This window comes from Condylura cristata, unplaced genomic scaffold (genome assembly GCF_000260355.1).
Source record: "Condylura cristata isolate star-nosed mole 26May11 unplaced genomic scaffold, ConCri1.0 scaffold00003, whole genome shotgun sequence".
In the NCBI taxonomy this organism is placed as follows: domain Eukaryota; kingdom Metazoa; phylum Chordata; class Mammalia; order Eulipotyphla; family Talpidae; genus Condylura; species Condylura cristata.
Window position 1 is genome coordinate 141,009 of NW_004567104.1, and position 25,960 is coordinate 166,968.

The window sequence follows — 25,960 nt, forward strand, 5'->3', positions numbered from 1 at the left end:
GCGCCATGTGGTCACCTCCTGGGCAGGCGGGGATCGAACTCATGCAGAAGTGGCTTAAGCTTCTTAGTGCTGTGCTTTAACCCGCTGCGCCACCAGGGAGGGCCTTTTTATTTATTTTTATGAGATAATTAGTGGCTAGTGGCATCATATTTCATATCAACAATTCTTGTTCTTAAGGTGTAGCCCACTTTGAATACATTAATGTCACCGGGCAGGGTGAGGTGCAGCCCAGAACCACATCCTGCCAGTTCTAAATAGGTTCTACCATTTACTGTATCAAGACAAAACATTCTCTAGTGTGTAAGAGCTAATAGAGAGAAGCATTAATACAATTAGTAAGCAATAAAGAGAAGGGAATGAATATAGTTTCTAAATCAGTCGCCCAAAGTTACCCATCCCCTCATGTGTAAATGTCCAGCCAAACAGGGTTGGTCCAAAGCAGGGCCATTGAGGCCTGAAAGCCAGTCACAAGCCTGGTGGGGACCACTAGGACAGAGGCAGAAGGGGCCAGACAGTTCTGAAAGGAAAAAGCAAAATCAAAATCAAGGTGCCACCCCCACTGGTCAACATCCTCACTGATCTCATGTTTCTTTCAAGTGTCTCATTCCATGTCCCTGGTAAAAATCCAAGGCTGCTAAGCAAGTATAGCTCTTTCCATGTCTTTCTGTTCCATTTGCCTCCTCCAGGTCACCTTGATATCCATCCTCCTTTCCTTCTCCAGTCTCTTCTCTAGATTAGCCTCCTCCCTGATCAGTTTCACCCTTCCTTGGGCGGAGCAGGAAACCTGGAAACTTCTCTTTCCCTGGGGAAGACCCTGTTAAAATTTATATATATGTATATATATAAGTAGATGGGGTGGGGGGAGTGGAATATATATATATTCCATCTACTTACCACTCTTTTGCCCCATCTACTTACCACCCTTTTGCCTTCATTGGACACAGTGGGAGAAAAAATGCTTTTGCAAGTTGCAGCACAATTAGTCTATCTAAATGTAGTAACACATTACATAGCTCAGAACTGAAAGAGCCATATCTACGATGGTCTGAAAAATGCTAAATTGTTGTGTAAATAGCGCTCTTCTTTGTTCATAGTTTTAATTTGTAAGAGGTGGCCACAATTTTTATTTTTTTGATGTCATGAGAAAACTCTGATTTAATATAAAACAATTTGAGATGAATACTTAGATATTATAACTACTTTCACATTATACTACTTTTCATAGTAATAGTCCCAATTCGTTTGGGACAGGACTGCATATGAAATATTGAATAGAACTAAAATACACAGTTATGGAATATATAGAAAAGGAAATTATCTTACTGTAATTTGATTTTAATTTTTTTGTATTTAATTTTATTGGAGTAGGTAATATTGCAAGGTTCACAATTTAAAAGGCACAAAAGGTGCCCCCCTCTAAGGTGTCCCAGTCATTGAGGTCTCTCCAAACAATCAAGGTTATTTTTTAAGTCTGAAGATATGCTACAGACACCCCCTCTTTGTTTTGAAGATGAGATTGAAGTATGCAAAATCTTTAAAGCCACTTTAAAGGGTCTTCTGGTTTTGAAGCCCAGACTACAATCTTAGTCTGCTGGCATTCTAATTCAGGACTCTGTAATCTTGCACTAAGTCACAATTGTCTCTTTCAAGTGGCTAGTTGGGAACTGGTTAAATTAGAGTGAATGATCCCATCTGGGTAATTTAAGTTTCAAAATAGCTTGGTTTAAGATGACAACACCAGGGCGGAGGTTTATTATTAGTAGGGTGGTAGGCTTTAAAAGGCTGACCTGGTGCTTAATCACATGGTTGACTTTTGCTAAGTCCCTAGGCAGCTAGTCGGCCCAGAACGCTGACGTCGCTGGGATGGGGCCAGGCATCTGGGGACACGCGTGCAGCCTCGGGTCGCCTGATAGGAGCTCTAACAAAATGACCCAGACTCGGAGGCGCTGGCTTGGGACCCACCCTCGGGATCTCAGCCTAGAAGCCTGGCGAGAATGAGGCCCTGTCCTTTCTTCAACCGCCGGGCGGGTGAGTTGCGGCGCAGGGAAGAGATGAACCAGGCCGACTCGGGACAGCCCGACCGCTGGCTCCCAGGCTCCTTTGGCTAAGCAGCCTCAGCGGCCAGTGCTGGTGGTCCCGTCCTCTACAGACTCCAAAGCCCACTCCCCGGGGCACAAGGCGGGCGGGAGATGCCAGCAACCAACCCCCAAAGCCGGCCAGCCTGCTCCTTCGCCACCGCCGGATTCTTGCGCCACACTCCAGAAGCCCGCCCCACCCTGCCCTTGGCTTCCAGCTAGGACCTATCGCGCGGCCGCGAACCGGTCTCCGCGAGCTGGGGACTTCTCCGCGCGGGGCGAAACAGCAGCGAGCCCCGTTGCGCGAGTGGGAAGGAGCCCTAGCAAGCAGCTCTGTGGCCCAATAACTTTCCTTTGCTCTCGAGTATCGGCCAATGAGGCGCGTGGGGCGGGACTTCCGCCTCGCCTAGGTGTTGTCTCTGCTCTGACTCGGGGCTGTGGGGTCGGTGCGGATATCCAGTCAGGAAGTCATGGTAGACTCTTCTCCCGCATCGACGCGGCGGGCGTACCTATTTGTGTTGAGGGACTAGGCATTCAGGTAAGTGGCTCTCTGTCTCGTCGCGGCTGGGCGGCGGGTTGTCCTCCTCAGGGCCTGGCTCCGAGAACACACCCCCTCGCGGTCCCTCGAGTTCCGAGGCGGCCCCGAGGCTGAGGTCTGACCTGCTCGCCGGGCTGGAGGCGGAGGAAAGTAGCCTTTTTGCAAAAGGAAGAAAAAAAGCCCTGTTCTGGGAGGGCCGAGTTCTCCCTGATCCCTGGAGTATCTGAAGTTGTTTTGCGTCTCCGTGACACTCCTGGGTTAGCAGTAGTCTGGGAAGATGTTAGAACGCGTCTCTCTGGCAAGGACGTGCTGCAAAGTCGGCGAAGTCCCTTTACGTTAGAAGCGGGGACTTTAGTCTTTGGAAAAAAAAAAAAAAAAAAAGAGCAGGTGCCTCTTTGCTAACCTTTCTGCCCGCCCCTCCTCTAACTACCGCCCTCCCCCTCCTCCCTCCGGAAGTTTAGATAGAAGGTGGGACGTGACTACTCTGTTAGGGACAGATCCCTCTTCTCCCTCCTAAACCCAGTAGTAGTTTGCCAGGACGTTTATTGGTTGACCTGCAAAGATGCTAGAACTCTGTCCCAGAGAGGGAGTGGGCAGACACCGAGCGATCCCAAAAGCACTTACGCCAACTTTGGTGGCAGCCTCTGAGGGCTCTCTGCATGCTTTTCAGTCTTCTATTTTGCCCTAATTTGGCAATAGTGAAACTAAGTTATCATTTCATCCTCAGTTTCAGCACCGTGGGCAGCTGCTCGGTCCCTCTTTTGTAGCCCCAAACCTATCTGGAAAGTTGTGGTAGACTTTACTGATGGTTCATCAGTGATGCAGCAGGAACAGTGAAAACATCATTCCTTTAAACAACGGTCTGTTGTTCCAAGGAGAAGACCCGCAGTTTCGATACAATATAAATAAGTAATGGTGTTTCCACAGATTTGTAGAGAAACACATCAGTTTCATGGTTTTTGAAAGCAAGAACTTTCAAAGATTTTTTTTCAAAGGTTAAAGACAGTTTTAATGGCTTGAGGAGATTAGCTTCACTTTAGAGTAACAAAACTGGACTGTGGTAACAGATAAGAAGAACTTTAAACAGGAGGTAAGAACTGTAGTACAGTGCTTTAGTGCCTGTTCCCGTTGGGGATTAGTAATGGATTTTGTAATCAATTTGATATGTCAACATTAGAAAGAAAGAAGGAAAAAAAAAATAGCAGGAGGTACCTATGGAGTAAGAGTAAATATTGTTTCATGAAGTTTGTGTTTCAGGTTTCAAAAAATGTTAAATACGTGTCTTAATAAGAAGAGGTAAATGTATACTGATACTGTATTGTTGTGGATTATGACAAAACATTACATTCCAAATTTGTGAATAAGTACACTAGATTCAGCCTTCAGCTCTGCCATTTGTTAATTCTGTGACATTTTTGTCTGTAATTAGAGGAGGAATTTTTGAGTATTAGTTGAAATGAAGTAGTTAAGTCTAAAAACATTTTATCTCTTTGAAGTGGTTCGATAAGAAGCCCAGTTATTTAGCAATGGAAGTTTTTATATTAACATTTTAGGCACTAAATCTTGGTTTGTAAGGGCTAGTACTGAAGTATTTGGAGTAAACGCACATCTATTCTTACTTAAAACTCATTTCTTTCAAGCATTTTGGAGGGGATTACCTGCTACCAAAATTCAGCTTTTCTTCTTTGGTATTTTTTTCTGCAGAGCAATGTAACTTAATTGGAAGTTTTTAGACAGTAATTTTAACAAAGTAAAGACAGAAGTAAGGGTATGAAAGATTTACATCTTAAAGTAAATTTGTTAGGAAAGCATTTTATAGTTTATATATTTTGTCAGGAAACTGTATGAAATGAAATGACTTGGTAAAATATCATGGCATGCTTACTTCATGCTGATGTGACCAAAAAATCATTGGCTTTTAAGTAAAAAGTATGATTTTGGACATCTTAAAATCTGGGGATTAATAATTTTTGGCAGAAGGCAAAATGAGTTTGGATTAGAATAGTGTTTTGCACCATTTGACATATTACCATATGGCATTGCATATGGTAGATCACATGATATAAGAAAAGGAAAGAAAGTCAGTCAGCAAGTCAGTCAGCATTCTTTGTTTCCTCAAAGGAGGAAGCAGAATTAATAGGCAAGTGAATTTCTTTTAATAAAGCATAGTAGTTGTTTCAAATTTCATGTACTAAACAAATATTTATTGAACATATATTAAACTAGTATTAATCTCTTACAGAGTTCTTACAGTATTCAAAACTTGATTTGAGAACATATAATTGTTAATGTCTGAGTTTACATGCCTTAGCATAAATAAAAAAACAACAGTGGGCCCTCCCTGGTGGCCCAGTGGGTTAAAACACAGCACTGAGAATCTAAAGCCGCTTCGGCATGAGTTTGATTCCCACCTGCCCCGGGGGTGACCACGTGGTGTGGCAGACCTCTCCTGACCTGCCCACTGCTCCCCTCAGCAGTGTACCTCATCGATCTGCCTGTTCTGCTCCCCACTCTGTCTCTGGTGAAGCCTCTCACTGCCCCTGAGCCTCTGGCCTGTACCCCAGTTCTGTATGCAAAAATAAATAAATCTTAAAAAAAAAAAAAAAAACAGTAATGATAGCTAACAGTAGTATAGGCCAGATACTATTTGAGCATTTTATATTGGTGTAATTCTCACTGTTATTACAGTGGTGCTAGCACAATTATTTCCTTTGTGTAGTTGAAAAGCAATAAATGACTTGCTGATACCACACAGACAAATTGTTAGTGGAGTCATTGGAGTTTGAATCTAAGTGTCCTGATTATAAAACCTATGTGTTTTATGTAATTTTTTTTAACTAAGAAAATAGAGGATGCCCTTTGTGACTCTTTATTGTGCTCCTTAAGCCCCAATTTCCTTAACTTTTTACTGAAAAATATAGTTTTAAGTTTTTGTGGGGATTAGTATAGCTTGGAAAATATTAAATTTATTGTATTCAATAGATAGCCTTTTCCCTTTCATTGAGGATCTGGCCATTTGAAAGTTTGTTAGTATTTGGAAGAGGATGAGAAATATAGTTGCACAGAAGAATATCAACCAAACAAAGGTATAGAGATAGGAAAGCAGAGAATTGTTGTCAAGGTTGTATGTTAAAGGAACAGGCTGGTAAGTTGGTAAAGATTGACAGATAGGATTATGGAGATCCTTAAATGCCAGGATATGGACTTTGTGCATGACTCTTAGCTGAGACATATACCTCTTTATCCATGCTAATGTGGAATAGAAGTCCAGTAAACTTGGGGATAGATATGAGTTTAATTATAATAATTGAGGAAAGAATTGATGGTAAGATTATAGTGAAGGACATAGATTTGAGAATTGTTGATGTTGACATTTGGAATTGATATGAATATGGACATTAGAATCTGGGGGGGAATAGTGATTTTTTTAAAGATTTTATTTATTTATGGATATAGAATTGGGGTACAGGCCAGAGGTTCAGGGATGGTGAGAGGATTCACCACACACAGAGCAGGGAGCAGAACAGGCAGACGGACAAAGTACATTGCTGAGGGAAGCAGCGGGCAGGTCAGGAGAGGTCTGCCACACCATGTAGATCACCTCCGGGGCAGGCAGGGATTGAACTCATGTGGAAGTGGCCTTAGCTTCTTAGTGCTGTGCTTTAACCTGCTGAGCCACCAGGAAGGGCCCATGATGTTTTTTTTTTTTTTTAAAAGATTATTTATGCTTGTGGAACTGGGGTACAGGCCAGTGTTGTGGTGGGTGAGAGGATTCACCAGAGACAGAGTGGAAGCAGAACAGGCAGATATACTGCACTGCTTAGGAGAGGTCTGACATACCATATGGGTCAGCTCCCTGAACAGGAATCTAACTGGTGATGCAGTGGCATTTGAGAGCTTATAGCGAGGTGCTTTAAACTGTTGAGCCACCAGGGAGAACCTGGGATAGTGATGCTTTTAACAAAAATAAGGATCTTATGATAAAGAGTGAGTTTTGGCGATTTTGGAGGAGGACTTGGTGATAGGGATCTGAGGAGTTGTTCAGACATTTGAAAATGTAAATTGGAAACTGAGAAATCTGTATATTCCACAAACAGGAAAGAGATCAAATGCTCATTTTATGAGTAAATGGTGTACAGCAGTTACCCTGTTGTGGGCCAAAGTTTCACAGTAATGATGTAACACCTACCTTTAGAAATGCAGATATCTTACTTACTGAGATGTATGCACTATATACATACTATTTTTCCCTATAACATATTTTCTGTCCCTGATGACAGGAGGGAAGGAGTGGGGTGGGAAATTTTGGGGAAAACTAACAAGGCTCCTATTTATTATTTTAAAAGAGATGCAGCAAATTGATGACTAGGTATTATCGTACTAACAACTTAAAAAGATGCTGTGATTTTTATGTAATGCCATTCATTTATATGCATACATTGAATTGTTGCAACATCTCTGGATTTGTCATTTTTATCATTCTTTTCTTACTCTGAATTGATTAATAGCAAAATGTTTTTAATCATAAACTCTAGGCACTTGGTAGAAGTGTTGCATTGGTGTTGTACTCTACTTATAGTCAAGATTATGGAGAATAACCTCAATGGATAAAATAAGGCTACATCATGGGATAAGATGAGTAGAGATTATATGAGTGAATATCTGTACCATTCTCTGGTTGAATGAGAATGCCAAAACCCACTCTCTGGTGTTGGTTATTTATCTCATTCTGTAAATGATGAGGACGATAATACAAATTCTGACCTTGAAGGATGGAAAGAGAAGCATCTAGAGACTTTTTATACATGAAAGAAGGCTTACTTTTAAGTGAAAGCCTTTCTTGACAGTTTTTTTTTGGGGGGGGGGCGGTTAGTGCAGCTGGGTAGGACACCATATTAAAGTAAGCAGTATAATTTACCCATTTCTGAAGTATTTTTGGTTCTTTGTACTACTTGGCCCAAGTAACTGACCAATCAAATAAAATTAACATTAAGCATAAATACTGCGACAAAGAAAGACAACATATTTTGTCACATCATTATTTGAAATATTATTTTGCTTCTAAACTTACAAGTTTTTCACAGCATTTTATTCACTCATCAAAATACCATCTATGTCAGGCACTATTCTGAGTACTTGGAGTAGATTAGTGAACTGACAGAGACAAAACCCCTTGCTGTGATGAAACTTCTTTTCTAGTGGGGATTTAAAGTATGTTTTCATAATGTCAGTAGGTAGGGTTTTTTTGTGTAATGTTTATTTGTAAAATCACAATTTTAACAGATAATAAGTTCTATGCTAGATTACAACTAATTCCAAATAGCATTTTGACGATTCTTTCTTATGTATGTCTCCCTCTTCCTTCCTTTCCCTCAGTGGAATGGCTTAGATGTTTGTAAAACTCAGTAAGTGTATTAATGAAATACTTCTGATGGAGGAGAAACAAAGATGTTGTGTTATGACAGGTCCAGATCTGGGAAAGTAGGAGCAAGATGGCAGTAAAAGTCATTCCTTGCTTTGCTTCTAAAGGAATAGTTTAGCCAGAGGTACACTTAATACAGAGAGTTTCGTGGCTTGGGGTAAAGCAGGAAAACTCTTAAGATCACGCAGACTATGACAGAGAAGAGAGTCATACTTTAATGAAGAGACAGTAGGTGGGGAGAAATGCCTGGAGGCTGCAGTCTGGGGCAGTATTAATAAATACAGTGGGGATGCCAGCTCAACCAACCACACTGGATTGGAGAGAGCTAAATATGGTGCAAGCACATGCTTTACTAAGGAAAACACATGCTGTATAGTCCGTGTTCCGTGGACTGTACTCTTTCTCTATCACCCCTCATAAAGTACACTGACAGTGCATGGACTGCAGAGTCTTAGAGATGGAACCCCAAAGAGGAAAGATAACAGTGGTGCCACAAACATGAGTTCCCTGCCCCAACATCAGTAAGAGTCCTATAGGGGTCCAGGACCCTTCCTGACTCTGATTCAGCAACTGTAGGGTCAGGTGTCAGGACATATGGACACCAACAAAGTCTCTAAACTGAAATCCCACCTATTGGAAAAGTAAAAATTAAACTTTCTATGTTGCTGCTTCAGATAATTAACAACATATATTCTTAAGTGTGTGTGTGTGCGTGTGTGTATATATATATATGGATATACACGCACACACACACATACACTCATATATAGATAGATAGATAGATATATTTCCCTATACATACATGTATAGAGATAGAGATAGAGAAAGAGAGTGGGAAATCTAAAGCAGCAAAGTGGGCAGAAACAAATGGACAGATCTTTCTTTCAGACATCAAGGGAATATAATAAAAGGAGAACAGCTCTCCAGAGTCTAAATTTCAGAGAATTAAGATTGTAATAATAAGGAAAAAAATTAAAAACCACAAAGACAAAAATACTAAATCATGTGTTACAGAGAGCTCAGTAAAACTAATCAGAAATATGACGAAATTCACAAAAACCGATCGACCTGAAAAATAAAATTAATGAACACAGAATAAAAATGAAGCTTTAAATGAGAAAATGGAGTTGGAGGATATACAAAAATGAGTAGGTAAGACAAAAAAATACCAGAAAAAGCTTTAGAGAAGAATGTACCAAATATAGAATGAAGTCGGTGATGTTGAAGATTCTAACATACAAGGACCCAGGTGTAAGAGAGAAATAAAAACAAATAAAGTGAAGAAACAGTTAAATAACTATCAAATAATACTAGGAAAGGCAACATTAGGGTAAAGGATATCCCACAGGAAGGGGGGGTCAAAGAGTTTATTCAAAGAAAAAATAGAGGAAAACATCTTAAACCATGGAAATGAACTGAATATGAAAGCACAAGATGCTAAAAGAACAACTGGTTATCTAAGTATAATGAGCACTACACTAAGCCTCTGCATAGTGAAACTACCAAGTGTTTAAGACAGAGTCAGAATGTTAATGATGTTGGGGGGAAAAGTTCTATAAGGTATTTCCTTACAGGAGTCAGAATTCTCAGAAGAAAGCCTAAAAGCAAGGAGGAGTAGAATGATATTTTTCAAAATACACAGAGAAAATGACCAGCCAAGAATACTGTATCATGCAATCCTCCTTTTCAGAATGACGGATTTACATAGATATCTAAACCTTACCAGACAAACGAGGGAAGGGATTTTCCAACACCAGAAAAAGAACTACCCTACAGGAATTGTTTAAAGGAGCTCTCCTAAATAAGTTGAATAAAATAAAATAAAATAAATTGAAGAGTAAATACATCAAACAAGAAAACTAAAGACAAAATGGGAGTAGTAAATAATTTTTCTCAGTAATCAGCCTATTTATAAATTGATTAAACTCACCAATTAAAAGTCACAGAATGGCTGATTGAACCAGAAACTAAAACTTAACATTTGTCTGTCTCTCAAGAGTGAGCTTCAAAGGTAAACATATACTCCAAGTAAATGCTTCAGAAACAATCCTACAAGCAAATAGGTCTCAAAAACTGGCAGGGGCAACCAAATATATCAGATAAAATAATAGACTTCCAGTTAAAAAAAAGTAGCAAGGCAGGGACAGGTATTAAACAAACCAGGAAGACCTAACAGTCATGAACAGTCATCAATATTCATGCAACACCAAAAACAAACAAACAAACAAACAAACAGGGCCCTGCTTGGTGGCACATCAGGTAAGGATGCAGCACTGCAAGCAAGCGAGCTGCTGCTGGTTCAGTGTGAGCTCCATCTCTGGCTCCGGAGGTGATTCACATGGCGTGGCACACCTCTCCTGACCCACCTGCTGTTACCCTCAGCAGTGTACTTGGTCAAGTGATAAGAATAATGAAAAACTATTGGGTATGAGGCAAGGATGTTCATTTTAACCACTACTTTAGAATAGTATTTAAAGCCTTAGCTAAAGAAATATATGACTGGAATTCAAAAGGGGAAAGAAGAAATAAATTATCACTACTTGCAGATAGCATGATAGAAATAGAAAATCCCAAATGTGCACTAAAAATGCTATTGGAAACAAAAGATCAATAAAGTTGTAGCTACAAAATCAGTAACAAATGTCTTTTGAGTTCCTGTACATAAACAACAAACTGAAGGAGAGAGATCAAGAAAATATCACAAATATCAAATAGAGAAAAGGAACTCTTACACTGCATACTGGTCCAACCACTATGGAAAGCTGTGTGGAAGTTCCTGAAATTACTACAAATGAAGCACGTAACTCAGCAATTCCACTTTTAGGAATCTACCAAAGGACACAATAATAGTAATTCGAGAGGAAACCTGCACTCCTATGTTTATTGCATCACTGTTTACAATAGATAAATGGAAACTCAAGTGCCCCAAAATAGATGACTGGATCAAGATGTGGTATATATACACAATGGAATTCTTTTCAGCAATCAAGAGAGATAAATGCATACTATTTGCAGCAACAGGGAGCTACAAGAGATTATTCTCAGCAAAATAAGTCAGGAGGAAAAAGTACCAGATGGTTTCACTTGTAGAAGAAATATAGGGGAACCTAATAAGAGATCAGGTAAAGAAAGAGGAAGAAAAATCTAGAAGGAAACTATAAATTGGAGATAATTCGGCAGGGGAAGGAGAGGAAGAGGGACTAAAATGGGCAGGAAGAACATAAGACACTATGGTGATGGTTCACTGTAACTTTCTGGTGGGAATTCTATGGTGACTACACCTGAGAGGACAATACGAACATTGTACTAAAGTGAACAATGATGTAAAAAATATATAAACAACATAAAAAAAGAAAACACATGAAAAAATAAATAACAAGGAATAAATTTAATAAAGGAATACAATGGAAATTAAGACTATTTAAAGAAATAGAACATATAGAGAAATGGAACGATATCCCTCGTATTTGGGTTGGAAGAAATAACATTGTTAAAATGACCATCTTATCCAAAATAGGTTCTTTGCGGTCCCTGTTAACGCTTGAGTGACAGTCTTCAAAGATATAAAACAAATATTACCGAAATTTTTGTAACCACAGAAGACCCAAAGGGCAAAAATGGCCCTGACAAAAAAGAACTAGAGGTTCACACTTTCAGACTTCACAAACTGAACTGAAAATTTACAATAATCAAAACAGCATATCATTGGAGTAAACACTGATCATTAGAAGTTAGTTCAGAACTAAACTCACACTTATATGTACCTTTTCAATGACTGTTAGCAGCAGAATTGAGTGGGCTGCCTCAGCCCTGTGCCCAGAGTACTTAACCTAGTCTAGACCCTTCTATTGTGAACTGGTGTTAACTCTGGAGGAAGAGGTATGTCTTCCACCAGTTGTGGCTTGCCTGTGCAGTTCTTTTAATGTGAATATAGGACATTTTATGTCTTGTACCTGTACAGGTGTTCTGTTTCTGCACACTGGCCTGTGTTCTATATTACTGTTATTTTTCTGCACACCAGCCCACCATACTCAGGATCATTTCCTGCTTGCCTGGCAACTTTGGACTAGGTCTGGTTGAACAACCACTCTACTCTGTAGCAGTCTTGAATGAGGACTTGACTGTGGTCTCATGGATGTAACCTTTCCAAGTTTATCCTTTTGGGGTATTCTCTGTGAGCCTTATTCTCAGACTTTAATAATAATTATTTCTCTTAAATTAAGACCTGTTTCATTGACTTCAGATTGACATATAGAAAATTGTACATATTTAAAATGTTTTGATGCTCTTTGACATATTTATGTAATGTGAAATCTCTACCATATGAAAATAGCAAACATACCATACTAGATATTTCCTCCTATCTCCCCCCTTCCTGTTTTTGCTTGTTTTAGGAAATGAGTTTTATAAATTGGCAAGGAAGCAGGCAGAAAATATGGGTCTGTCTTAACACCCATCACAGGGAAAGAGTTTAATTTTCAGTAGTGGATTTGAGAACAAAAGGATTAAATTTTATTGCCTGAAAAGCAGTTTAGGCATAATGGAATGTTGACTTGGCTCAAGTTTATTGACTAGTTACAAGTCAGGCATACACAGAGAAGTATAAAGAGGCTTTTCTTTAGATTACTGGAGTTTGGAATATATGAGGAACCCTGTCTCTGGGTAGCACCTTTCCTCAGCCCATGCTGGCAGACCCTTTGGCAGATTTATGTCTCAGCTTAAATTTAATTGCTTTATGCACATGGTTAGGTTGTATGGTTTGTAGATAAGCTATATCTGCAGCCAGAGAGAAGTCATCTTGCCTTTAGTTTCCTGCTTGCTCTGGGGCTCTTGGTAGCAACAATTCTTGCAACACACTTACTCTAATTAGAGAACTTGGCTTAATATTTCCCTCAATGCAACATTTTGAAAACACATTTGAAATTATATAATTTAGGGCCCTCTCTGGTGGCACAGCGGGTTAAAGCACAGCACTAAGAAGCAAGCGACTTCAGCATGAGTTCGATCCCCGCCTGCCCCTGAGGTTATCCACATGGCATGGCAGACCTCTCCTGACCCTCCCGCTGCTCCCCTCAGCAGTGTACTTTGTTGATCTGCCTATTTTGCTCCCCACTCTGTCTCTGATGAATCCTCTCTCTACCCCTGCACCTCTTGCCCGTACCCCAGTTCTGTATGCATAAAATAAATAAATTTAAGAAAAATTATATAATTTAGCAGCTTGTGTTGGCTCTGTTGCATGCTAACACTTGTCTAGAAGCTTTTAAAAGCCCCCATAACTAGAGTGAAGGTGAGAGTTGGTCTTTCCCCCTTCTGAAATTCTTCTCTCCTGCCCACTGCCAACCCTGTTTATATCTGTGTAGTTACCAGTCTATCAGTTAAATAATCAGTTATGTTGAACACTCTGTTTAATATACTAGATGGTTTTTGTCTCTTGACACATTGTTGGTGCCTGCAATGGTTCTAGGAAGTAGGCCTAAAAATTTCTGGTTTTGATCATATATTTGTATCTGAGCACAGTGCTGATCTCTCTGCCATTGGACATGGGATGGTAGCACTCCATTATATGAAAATTAATGAAACTGTCATATGTAGTTGGTGAGATGGTGCCTTAGAGTCCAAATGGCTGCTTTGTTCCCAATGGTAATATAACTATGAGCATTGTAGTGTGGGTTGGAATCTTTTGACGGTTTACAGAGAGAAAATGACAGCTTAAGTTTTTTAACTTAGCTTGGGACCTGCCCTTTTTTTCACCTTTTTTTTTGAGTGTACATTTTCACTTCAGAAGATGCCTTTCCATCTTTTCCAAATTGTGAATAGATTTGTTAATTGAAAAATGCTATTGATGGTTTATGTATTCTTTTAAAAAATGTAAAAATAATGCACACTTAGAAAACTTGAACAAGTGGAACAGATCGCCATATGTGTTTTTTTCTAGGTTTTTGTTTGATATATATATATAAAATGAAACAAATTTTTTATATTTTATTATTTTTTATCCTGAAGCATTTACAATTCTATTATTTTTTTATTCTGAAACATCCAGATAAGAATAACAAAAATAAAACCCACAGAGTCCCTAGAGTTTACAATATTACATTGTCTTATTGTTTGATGATATTTATGGATATTTTAAATGTATACATAAAATATTTTTAATGTTAAGATCTTAACATATTTTTTGAAAATCCTAATCCAGCGAGGCCTGCTTTTAGAAGCTCTGTGCAACAGGCTGTTAACACATGTCTGTTTTTCAAATATTAAGCAACTAATATGTGCCAGGCATTGATACATACTTGTGATACATCCGTAAAATAAATATTCCTGTCTAGGGAGAGTTTATATTCTTGTGGCAAAGATGTCCTCGAAAGTGTGAACATAACAATTAAATGACTTAATGTATGATGAAAAGTAGCATTATGATAAATAAAGGACAGCAAATTACAGGAGTAATGGTAGGTTCATTTACAGGTTGCAGACACTTGCCAAGGGAGCATGTGTATCTATAGAAAAGATGGGTAAGAACTGATTTCAGGAATGCTATTTTAAAGAAACCTTTGCTAAATTAGTGGGCATGGTAAAACTGGATCAGTACCCCATTCTCCTCTACCATTAACATAGTATGCCAAATTTCATGCTTAACTGTGTAGAGCATAGGGTATGCACATCTTTCTGTTCACAAATTATGCATAAATTTAAAAAGGATTAGTAGCAATAATGTTAAGCAAGGGAGGTGGCTCATTTATTTAGAGTTCTTCTAGTTCTTTTACCTAGAAGTCCAGTTCCCTAAGATAAAGAAACTGGAATAATAGTGCAAAGTACTTTTTTACTGTATTTTTGTTTGACTTGGCATGGTTGTTCTGAAAATTAGATGGAAAGGTATTTATATTAGATGTTCAACAGAGTGCCTGGTGCAGAATTACATTCTTTATATTGATAAGTCTATTTTGATGGTAGGGGCTTTGTACAGAAGCATTATTAAAAATAAAACATCCTGGTTCAGAGATTAATTCTTTGAATTATACTGAGCAACATATTTTTGATAACCATGCACTTTTTACTGTTTCTCTAAATGCTGCTTCAGTTTCTGTTATTCATGAGGCAAGTGCATTGTCAATTGTCTTAGTTTGCTGTGTCTGTAAACTACTGTGGTTGGCAACCTATGGTACTAGTAACAATAATGGTATTTAAAAGAATTATGAAGTGTATTTTTATTAGGAAAAAAGGACAGATAAGAGGAAAGCTTTCTCTAATTTGACCCTTTACCACATTCCTCTTTTATCTACAAGAAGTTTAGGTATAAAGACTTAGTAAGATACTTGCCAGTGTATGGTTGAGAACAGCGATTTCCATATTGGAGCATAGGATTTGATAAGAAATATACAAGCATTTATTTGTTTATGCATACAGAGCTGGGGTACAGGCCAAAGATGTGGGAGGTGGGGGCGGGGAGCAGTAAGAGGATTCATCAGAGATAGAAGCAGAACAGGCCAATTGATGAAATATGCTGCTGTGCTGCTGAGGGGAGCAGTGGCATGTCAGGAGAGGTCTGCCATACCATATGGGTCACTTCCCTGGCTGGGAATTGACCTTGTGCTGAGGTGGCTTTAGCTTGGTAGGCTGTGCTTTAACCCACTGCGCCACCAGGGAGGGCCCAAGAGATCTATTTTAGAAGTAAAATTATAGAACAAATTCCCATCTCAACACAGCCCAAGCACACACACTATAGACCAATATTGCTGCTATCCCAGAAGCACCCTTTCCCTAATCACACTCCCCCTTTGTACTTTTGAGATATCTGCTAGTTGACTTTTATGAAGATAATGCCTCATATTTCTTTATGTTTTCACTTCATAAATATGAATCTCAACCTCATATTGTCTGTTATGTCGCTTAAAGAGCTTAATTTAAATGGAATAATAGTAATTTTCATTCATTGTAACACTGCTTTTTTGGTTCATCTAGACTGATCATGTAGATGTTATTTGTTTTCAGTGTTGCAGAGAATTTTATATATGTAAATACCACAATTTATTCTCTTCTATTTTAATCCAAAATACTGAAAAATACTTAATATTATAAAAGACAGCTCATTGTCTAAGTCTGCAGAATAGGGAGGGCATATATTAGGGATGAACAGGACATAAATTCTGTCACTTAACAGTAGAAATATCCTTGATCCTATTATGATTGATATATTGAGTTTAATCTTCTAGAATAGCTGAGGTGTCACTGTCCATGGTTTTAGTTACTAAGAACAATTACAGTCCAAAAATACTTTGTATTATAAGATATTTTGAAAGAGAGCACATTCACACAACTTTCATATTAAAATTGTTCTTTTAAATGCAGTTTAATTTTTTGTAGAGGTAACACTGGTTTGCAGTACTTTGTTTGAATTGGGGTATAGGTTCACACCTCTTTAGATGTATGTTATCATACCACATCTACCATCAAAGACCTGTAATCTGTATCATAGTCCCTTTGTCCCCTCTTCTACCCTCATATCTGCAGTCAGATGTCAAGGATTCATTTTGGTTTAGTTTTCTCTGTTCCTTTGTTTTGTTTCTTTGTATTCCACATGAGTGAAATCATCTGGTATTTACCTCTCTCCTTCTGATTTATTTAGATTAGTATAATCCCTTCTAGTTCCATGGCTGTTGCACCTTTGTAGTGTTCTAGTGGGTATATATACCACATTTTCTTTTTTTTTTTTTATAAAGATTTATTTATTTGTGTATACAGACCTGGGGTACAGGCCAGAGGCTCAGGGACGGTGAGAGGCTTCACCAGAGACAGAATGGGGAACAGAACAGGCAGATTGACGAAGTACACTGCTGAGGGGAGCAGCGGGTGGGTCAGGAGAGGCCTGCCACGCCTTGTGGTCACCTCCGGGGCAGGTGGGAATCGAACTCATGCGGAAGTGGCTTTAGATTCTCAGTGCTGTGCTTTAACCCGCTGTACCATCAGGGAGGACCATATACCACATTTTCTTAACTCATCCACCCATGGCACTTAGATTGTTTACATAAGTTGAGTATTGTAAATAGTGCTGCGGTATACATAGAAGTGCATATATTCCTGAAAATTAGTGTTTCATATTCATTAGAGATACACCTAGGAGGGAATTGTAGGAGTATTAAGTGGATCTGTTTTTAATATTTTGAGAAATATCCATTCTATTTGCCATAGGTCCTACATAGACACTACATTCCCATTAACAATATATGGAGATTTCTTTTCCTTCACAACCTTACCAGCACCTCTTGTTTCTGGTCTTTTTGATATGGGCCATTCTCATATATGGGAAGTAGTATCTCATTATTTTTTTGATTTGCATTTTCCTGATGCTGACATTCTTTTCATTTGCCTGTTGGCCATGTGTATGTCTTTGTAGAAATCTACTTAGCTTTTCTGCTCAGCTTTTGATTGGGTTCTTTGTTTCTTTTTTGTTAAGGTATAAGAGTTCTTTATAGCTCTTCTATATTAGCCTCTTGTCAGATTATGACATGAAAATTTTTTCTATTTGGTATGATATATTCTTGCTTTAATGATGGTTTATTTCACTGTACAGGAGCTTTTTAGCTTGATGAATCCCATTAGTTTACTTTTTATTTATTTTTTTTTTTGATGATGGATTCAGGTCCCCCAAAACATTCGTGAAGACAGTGTCATGAATTGTTTCTGTTTTCTCCTATGTGTTTTATAATTTATGGTTTTCTATCCAACTCTGTAATCCACTTTGAGTTACTTTTTTATGTATGGTATGAGATATTTAGTTTCATTTTCGCCATGTGGTTCTTAGTTTTCCTAACAGTATTTATTTTCTCCAATGTATGCTCTTTGGTTAACAGTCTATAAAAGTGTGAGTTTATTTTAGGACTTTTACTTCTTTTCCATTGACCTCTGTATTTAGTTTTATTCCACTGATGTACTGTTTTGATTACTGTAACTTTGTACTGTAGTGTGAAGTCTGGAAGTGTGACCCTCTGTGGTTCTCTATTGTCAGGACTGGTTTAGACTTTCTGGGTCTTCTGTGGCTTCTATAAATTTCAGTAATGTTTGTTCTATTTCTTTGAAGAGTGCCACTGAAACTTTGATGGTGATCGCACTAATTTATATGTTGTTTTGGATCAGATATTCATTTTAACAATGTTATTTCTCCCAATCCACCAAAAAGGGATATCTTTCCATTTCTCTGTCTTCTATTTGTTTCAGTAATGTCTTTATAATCGCCAATGTACAAGTTTTACTCATTCTTTTATTAAGTTTATTTCTAGTTATCTGATTCTTTTTGATGTGATATTTTCTTGATCTTTCTCCTTTACTCGCATGTTCTTTGATGGTTGTAAATTATGGTTGAGCCAGTATCCTTTCCCTGTCTGCCCTGCCCTGGAGTACAACCTCCAGGCTCCTTGCTCCACCTACTTCTGTTTGGTGAATTGTGAATCGTGTTAGTGTCAGTTCTGTTGAAGTATGCTCTGTTCTTTGATGTCCTAGGAATGCTCAAGTTTTCTACATTGCTGCAGGATTTGCTTAATGTGTCTTCTATTCTTTGGTGGCCAAGTCAGAAACCTCTTCTTTCACCATTTTTGATTTCTGGTCTAATCTGCTTTCTGAGAACCACAACTAGTGTGTTCCAGGCACTCTTCCTTCCAGCTCTATACTGTATCTATTCTTTCTTCACATGTCTGCTACCTCTGTACCCTATCTACCACCTCTACATTGGGTCAGCTCAATGTCTGTTGCCTTTGTGCTGTGTTCACCCACTACTGTTATACCTACTGCTGTTGCATGTGCATCTTGAGCTATGACCTCTGACTGATGGGCCAATCTCGTACTCCCTGGTATCCAGCTCTGTCACCTTTAGGATCAGGCACTGTCAAGCTGTGTCTATATTTGCTGCCATATTTGTTTTGCTGCAACTTCTGCATCGTATCTTTGTAACTTTTCTATTTTATTATTAGTTATTGTTATTAATCCCTTACTATATTTTTTAAGTTAAGCTTTATCATAGGTGGGCTCAGTAATATACAGTAGGTGTTTTAGAACTTGCCCCCCATTGTTAAGGGAAATTGTTTCTGGGGCCAACTGGGGGTGTCAAATTTTGTACATACTAAAATATGAGGGTGAAAAGAATAGATTTTTTGAAGAAAATTGTTTGCTAATTTTATTTTTAAAAAAGATTTATTTATTTATGCAATCAAGAACAGAACAGAGGTGTGGGGAGTGAGAGGATTCACCAGAGACAGAGTTGGGAGTAGAACAGGCAGATCTACTGAAATACACTGCTGAGGGGAGCATTATGCAGGTCAGAAGAGGTCTACTGTGCCATGTGTGTCATCTCTCCTTGCTGGGTATCAAACTTATGCTGCAATGGCTGTTGCTTCATAGAGTTGCACTTTAACTCCTTGAACCACCAGAGAGGGCCTTGTTTGCTAATTTTAAAGTAATTAAAAATTGTTCATTTTACTTTATAGTTTGAAGAAATCAAATTATAAAGTAGTTGGTATAGAATTTGGAAATTATTTCCTTTCCTTCATGGTAGTAGTTAAAAATATTAGACTATACTTAATTATTAGTTTGGATGGTTTCATAGTAGTTAGCTGGGCAACCTTTACTCTTGCCAAGGAACTATTGGACATTTATTTTTGCTTGCTGTCAGCTATTTTTTTTTTTTGACAGTTTCAAAAACCATACTTTAATGGGAATTTATCTACAGTATATGTTAGTAGTTCCAGTTAGAATTGTTGGAAGTCGTGATGCTTGTTAACTGATCTAATTATCACTTTTGGCCATTGTTGACATAATGAGTTGTATGAACTGAGACCACTATTTTGAAGGAAATGTTATGCCATATGCAACTATGAGCTCATTTGTGAGGAAAACAACCTATTTAATGAAACATGTTACTACATTTTACACTAAGATAGTTAACTATTCACTTTTTATAGTGAATTTGTTTCACTATGCTACTTTTGCTACATGTTACAGTATAAGACAAAATTATGGAGAAAACCAAATTAATATTATCCATTAAATCATTTTGCAAACTAGAAAAAGATTATCTAATTATTCTAGTAGTAAGGTATTTGGTCCAATTTTTGAAATGTCGGTGATGCACAGGAATATTGCTTCAGAATGAATTGCAGTATGAGCTTATTCAGAGGTTTTTTGAGGGACATAGTTACTTCAGTTAGTGTTATTTTGTACTAAACTAGTTGATGTCAGGATGTGAATCATTTTCACATCCTTATAAGTTATTTTGAAGGTAATTTCCTAAAAAATTACGTTGGTCTTAAATAGTTAGAAAATGCATTTCCATTCTTAATTTTGTGTAGAATAGTTATATGGGCTTGTTAGAGTTTTAAATGTGCAGTTAGAGTTAATTCTTAATGCTTAGGGATGTTTTAATTTTGCAATTACCAGACCAACATTAGATGAGTCATTGGAATCTGTGTGCAGAAGTTACACAGGTAATCATGTTTCCATGCCACAGCATTCACATTCTCTAAAATGGGGCAAAGGATGGGGGAAGAAGAGTTGGCTTTGGAAAAATCAATAAAAATTAATAAATCTGTAACTGTGTTGACTAAGAAAAAAAGAGAGATGATTAAAATAACTAAATTCATCTGACAAAACAGAGGGAATATTGCTACCAATTTTATATAATAAAAAGCACTATAAAAGAATACTCTAAGTAACTATTACACCAAAAATTGAGTATCTTAGAAGTAGGCAATTCCTAATGATACACAGCTTATCATGACAGAATCATGAGGAAATAAAAAATCCAAACTGACCTATGGCTAGGAATCAATAATCAAAAGCCTCCTAAGAAAAACCTCCAGGTCCAGATGCTTCACTTTTGAAGTACAACAAGTATTTTAAGATTTTGCACCAGTTTTTCTTACCAAAAAGTTGAAGAGTTGACATTTCCTAGCTTATTCTGTAAGACCAACTTTACCTCTGTATCAAAACCAAGACACTACAAGAAAACTATAGACCAATATTTCTTATGTATTTGATATAGTGGTCAAATACTAGAAAATCAAATGTAACAGTGCTAATACTAAGTGGCACTAATTCCTAGAATATAAGAATGAGTCAACATATGAGAAGTATAACATAGTCTATTGGCAACATGAAGTGATAAAAAAACATGCCATCTCAATTAATGTTGAAAAAGCATTTAACAAAATTCAACAACCTTTCATGATAAAAACACCCAAAATATTAAAAATGGAAGGAAAGTGCCTCAACATAATAAAATCCATTTTTATTCACTGTAGTTACAAAAGTCCTAACTAGAGTAATTTGCCAACGAAAGGAATAAAATGTACCTAGATTGAAATGCAAGATCACAATTATCTGTTTACTGACAATGTGATTTATTTTTTCCTATAAAATCTTGCAGAATCCCCATAAATAAATTTAGAACTAATATGTGAATTCAGCAAAGTTGCAGGATATAAAATGAATAAACAAAAATCAATTGCATTCTTATGCATTAATAGCGAACAATTTTAGAAAAGAAATTACAATTGTATTTTTTTTACAATAGCATGGAAAATAAGCAAATACTTAAGAATGAACTGACCAAAGTAGCAAAAGATGTATATGCTGGTAACTACAAAATGTTTGCAAAATAAATGAAAGGAGAAACAAGTGTATAGGTATGCATGTTTGTGGATTTATGAATTTAATGTTGTTGAAATGTCAGCACTTTTCAACACAATCTATAGATTCAAAACAGTCTCTATCAAAATCCTAACTGTTTTTGCTGAAATTAGAAAAATCTATTCTAAACTTCATATCAAATTTCAAGGGACCTCAACTAGCAAAAACAATGTTGATAAAGAATAAATTTGAGGTCTCATGCTTCTTGATTTCAAATCTAAATACAAAGCTATTTTTATCAAAACCAGGTATCATTGATATTTGTATGTACATTTGGCAAGTGAAATAAAATAGAGAGTCCACAGTCAAATGTTTTTTGATAAGGGTATCAAGTTCATTCAACAAGGAAAGGACAGTCTTTAACAAATAGATTTAGGAAAACTGTACCCATATGCAAAAGAATATTGCATCTTACTTTATATTATGCACAAATATTAACTCAGAATGAATCAAAGACCTGAACATAAGAGCAAAAGAATGTTGCATCTTCTTTATATTATGCACAAATATTAACTCAAAATGAATCAAAGAGCTGAACATTAAGAGTTAATATATAGAACCCTTTGACAGCAACATGGGAAAAATCTTAAAGACAATGGATGTGACACTGATTTCTTATATATAAAACATTAAAAGCAAAGCACTGGCAACAAAAGAAAACAGACAATTTGAACTCCATCAAAATTATATACTTATTCATAGGAAGTGAAACACAACTCATAGGAGAAAATATTTTTCAATCATGTATCTTATCAGTGAATTATGTACAAGACATATGAAGAAGCTTGACAAATCAATAACCATCAATTAGAAATGGGCAAATGACTTGAATAATCTTTTCTCTGTAGATGTACAAATGGCTAATAAACACAAGAAAAAATGCTTCGGAATATAAATAATGAGATACTACTTTACCTAGTCATTTGACTGTGGACATTTAGATTGTTTCTATGAGTTGCCTATTGTGAATAAAATGCTGTGTGAATAGAAATACATAAATCTTTACATGTTAGTTTTTCTATATTCTTTGCATAAATATCTAGACATACAATGTGGATGATTATTAAAGATATTATGCTGAGTGCAATAAGCCACAAACAAATGAATAAAAAATGACTCCACTTATATATGATACTAGAATAGTCAAATCCATAGAAATAGTTTTTGTCTGAGGTTAGGAGGAATGAGAAATGGGAAATTAGTTTTTAATGGCTATAAGATTTCAGTATGGAAAGATTAAAAAGTTCTGGAAGTGGATAGTTGTTACAGTTATATAACAGTGTGAATGTAGTTAATGTCACTGAATGTTACACTTCAAAATACTTAAATTGATAAATTTTATGTTATGTATATTATCTTACAAAATAAAAGGAAGTGGAAGTCCTTTTATAAAGATCACCGAGGAGTGATGGGTGTTTACTCACAGCATTAAAACACTCATACAAATATTAAATTAGGCAAATAGTGGAATAAAATTCATTATACTCTTCACCTAGATTTAAAATTTATTACTTTTTTGTTTAAATTTTTTTGGCTGGAGTACTTTAAAGTAAGTTAAAGATCATATGACATGTCATCAAAAATAAAGGCTTTTTCATATGCCATAATACTGTAATGACTCTTTTGAAAATTAAGTTATTTAAAAAATGTATCTAATATCTTTACCATGTTCACATTATCCAAAGTTATATATGTTCTTGTTGGTTAACTTGCATCCTGTGTTTTCATTTGGGTTTAATGTTTATTTCTTAATTTACAATTGTTTGTAGCTGCCCTCCCATTTCCATTCTCATACCTACCGTTTTATTAATTTTATAGAAACTGGTGTAATTTTCCAAACACACTGTTTTATGGTCTCTTATAGCCTTTTGACAAACTAATGTTATTTCCTTTAATTTGAAGTTAGGGCAAAAATTATTGTTTTAAAAATTATTGCCTTTTTTGCACTCCTTAATGTGGGCACAAATAAAGGAAAAAATAAAATAACTGTACATGTGAATTTATAAATTATATTTAAAAATTAAAAATATTCTTAAAATTATGACATTGTAAAGCAAACTTTTGTTTTGATTATTAGCTTTCTCCATAATGAATCAGACTATAGGATTATTTAGAGTTGTGAATCGTATAGGTATTGACTAAACTTAGATGTTCACCTTGGTGTACAATTCATTTTTTTTTTTTTTAGTGATTGATTTATTTATGCATACAGAGTTGGGATACAGCCAGAGACAGAGTGGGGAGCAGAACAGTCCGATCTACTGAAATACACTGGTGAGGGGATCAGTGGGTAGGTCAGGAGAGGTCTGCTGTGCCCTGTGGGTCATTTCTCTGGCCAGTGAGCAGCTGCAGCCAGCTTTGTGGTGCTGTACTTTAAACCATTGTACCACCAAGGAGGGAGGGCCTGGTGTCCAATTCTATGTAAATCCTTAATGATTTTGAAATATAATATATTTATTATTTAAGTTAATGACTATATTAAACATATATTGACTAATTTTAATGTTAACAAATATGTGTATTTAAAAGATATTTTTGTATGTCAAGAATTATGTCACATGACTTTCATTATTATTCATCTGCTTATTCTTCTAGGTGGATTTTCAGCAAGATGCTGCTCTCCATAGGGATGCTCATGCTGTCAGCCACACAAGTCTACACCATTTTGACTATTCAGCTCTTTGCATTCTTAAACCTGCTACCTGTAGAAGCGGATATTTTAGCAGTAAGTGAAGTAAAACTGATTCATGTCTTATAGCATTCCTTAAAAGTTTTGGGAATCTCTAAATGATGAAATCTTATAATATGTTTGCCTACAAACATACAGACACATACACTTTTTTGTTACCTGAAAGTAGGGGACCTTCCTCATCTTTTTATTGTTTAATATCTAACATCAGGTTTCATACACAATAAGTGCCAGATGAATATTGTTCTCGAGAATATGTGTGTTCTCAGGAGTATACACACAAACATTTATGTTCACATGTTGTGTCTTGTGTGTGCAGTCTTAACTGTTTTTCTTGATAATTGGTATAACTGTAGCAACTTTGATAATGATACTTTGAGAAGTAGTTCAAGATATCTGTAAAAAATTTCAACCTGAGATTAATATTAATGTGCCAGAAGATATTAACTTTATCTTTGATGACAGAAAAGTTTTTTAGACATGATTTCTCCTCAAAACCTTAATAGTCTTTTCTAGACTATTGTTTTACTGTGCTACTTGCTTGTGTTTCTTATTTCTATGAAACTAGAAAAAAAGAATACACTGTGTGTGTGTGTGTGTGGGTATTGTGCTACGAATTTGTCACTGTTATTGTCTGGTTTTAAGTGATTTGCTTAATTACATTAGGTAATAAATAAAAGGGCCATACTCATTGCTGATCAAAGCTTGGTGTGGTTCTTAGGCCTGGTTCTGCATACTGGAGCACTTGTGGAAGAGTCTAGGATCATTGTAGAACTTGATAGAGCAAGGCTGGTTTCTGTGCTTTTGAAAGCATATCAACTCTAATCCCTATGAAATTTCTCACTCTTTACTAGTAAGGAATTGGGTAATTAGATTTTTTTCTCCTAAAACAGTCTGGCGTTTTTTTGAAATGGAGTAGAAATAGAACCTTTAAGGATCAAAGTTTATTGCTATTTTACTGACTTCTCTGAATTTATCCCCAAAGTCCTTGACTTTTTTTTTTTTTTAAAGATTTTATTTATGCATACAGAACTGGGGTACAAGTCAAAGGTGCAGGGGCAGTGAGAAGATTCACCAGAGACAGAGTGGAGAGCAGTACAGGTAGATCTACAAAGTACAATGCTGTGGGTGAGATAGGAGAGGTCTGCCATACCATGTGGATCACCTCTGGGACTGGGGATCGAACTTGCACTGAAGCCACTGCAGCTAGCTTACAGTGCTGTGTCCTAACCCATTGGCCTCTAGGTAGGGCCTCTTGTAATGACTTTTGAAATAAGGTAGAGAACTTAATGTGCTGAGCAAGGAATGAAGTCTCTTTTTATCCTTTGATTTCTTCCAGTCTCTCTTTCCCTTTTTCATCTTGCTTCTCACATTGCATGCTCTGCCTTCCTTATTACCTGAAATGGATTCTTGTTCACAGTTCAGATCTGTGATAGTCTCAGTAATATTTAGTGAACTACTCTGGGAACTTAACCAGCTGTATGATTCTGATCAAATTACTTAGCCACTATAAATAACTCAGTTTCTTTATTTGTAAAGTGGAGTGTTGTAGTGATGAT

The 25,960-nt window shown here is 36.8% G+C and overlaps 1 protein-coding gene across 2 annotated transcripts in view; it reads left to right on the plus strand.

Moving 5' to 3' along the window:
• The first annotated feature begins 2,288 nt into the window (after positions 1-2,288).
• Positions 2,289-25,960, plus strand: part of RNF13 (ring finger protein 13) — a 136,971-nt gene continuing 113,299 nt past the window's right edge. The window contains exons 1-2 of one of the 2 annotated variants that reach the window (XM_012733691.1): positions 2,289-2,613; positions 24,308-24,437. In XM_012733691.1, coding sequence (XP_012589145.1) covers positions 24,324-24,437 — 114 coding nt within the window. In that variant the 5' untranslated portion in view covers positions 2,289-2,613; positions 24,308-24,323. The remainder of the gene's footprint in view (positions 2,614-24,307; positions 24,438-25,960) is intronic. The other variant, XM_004674908.2, reaches the window with a different exon arrangement.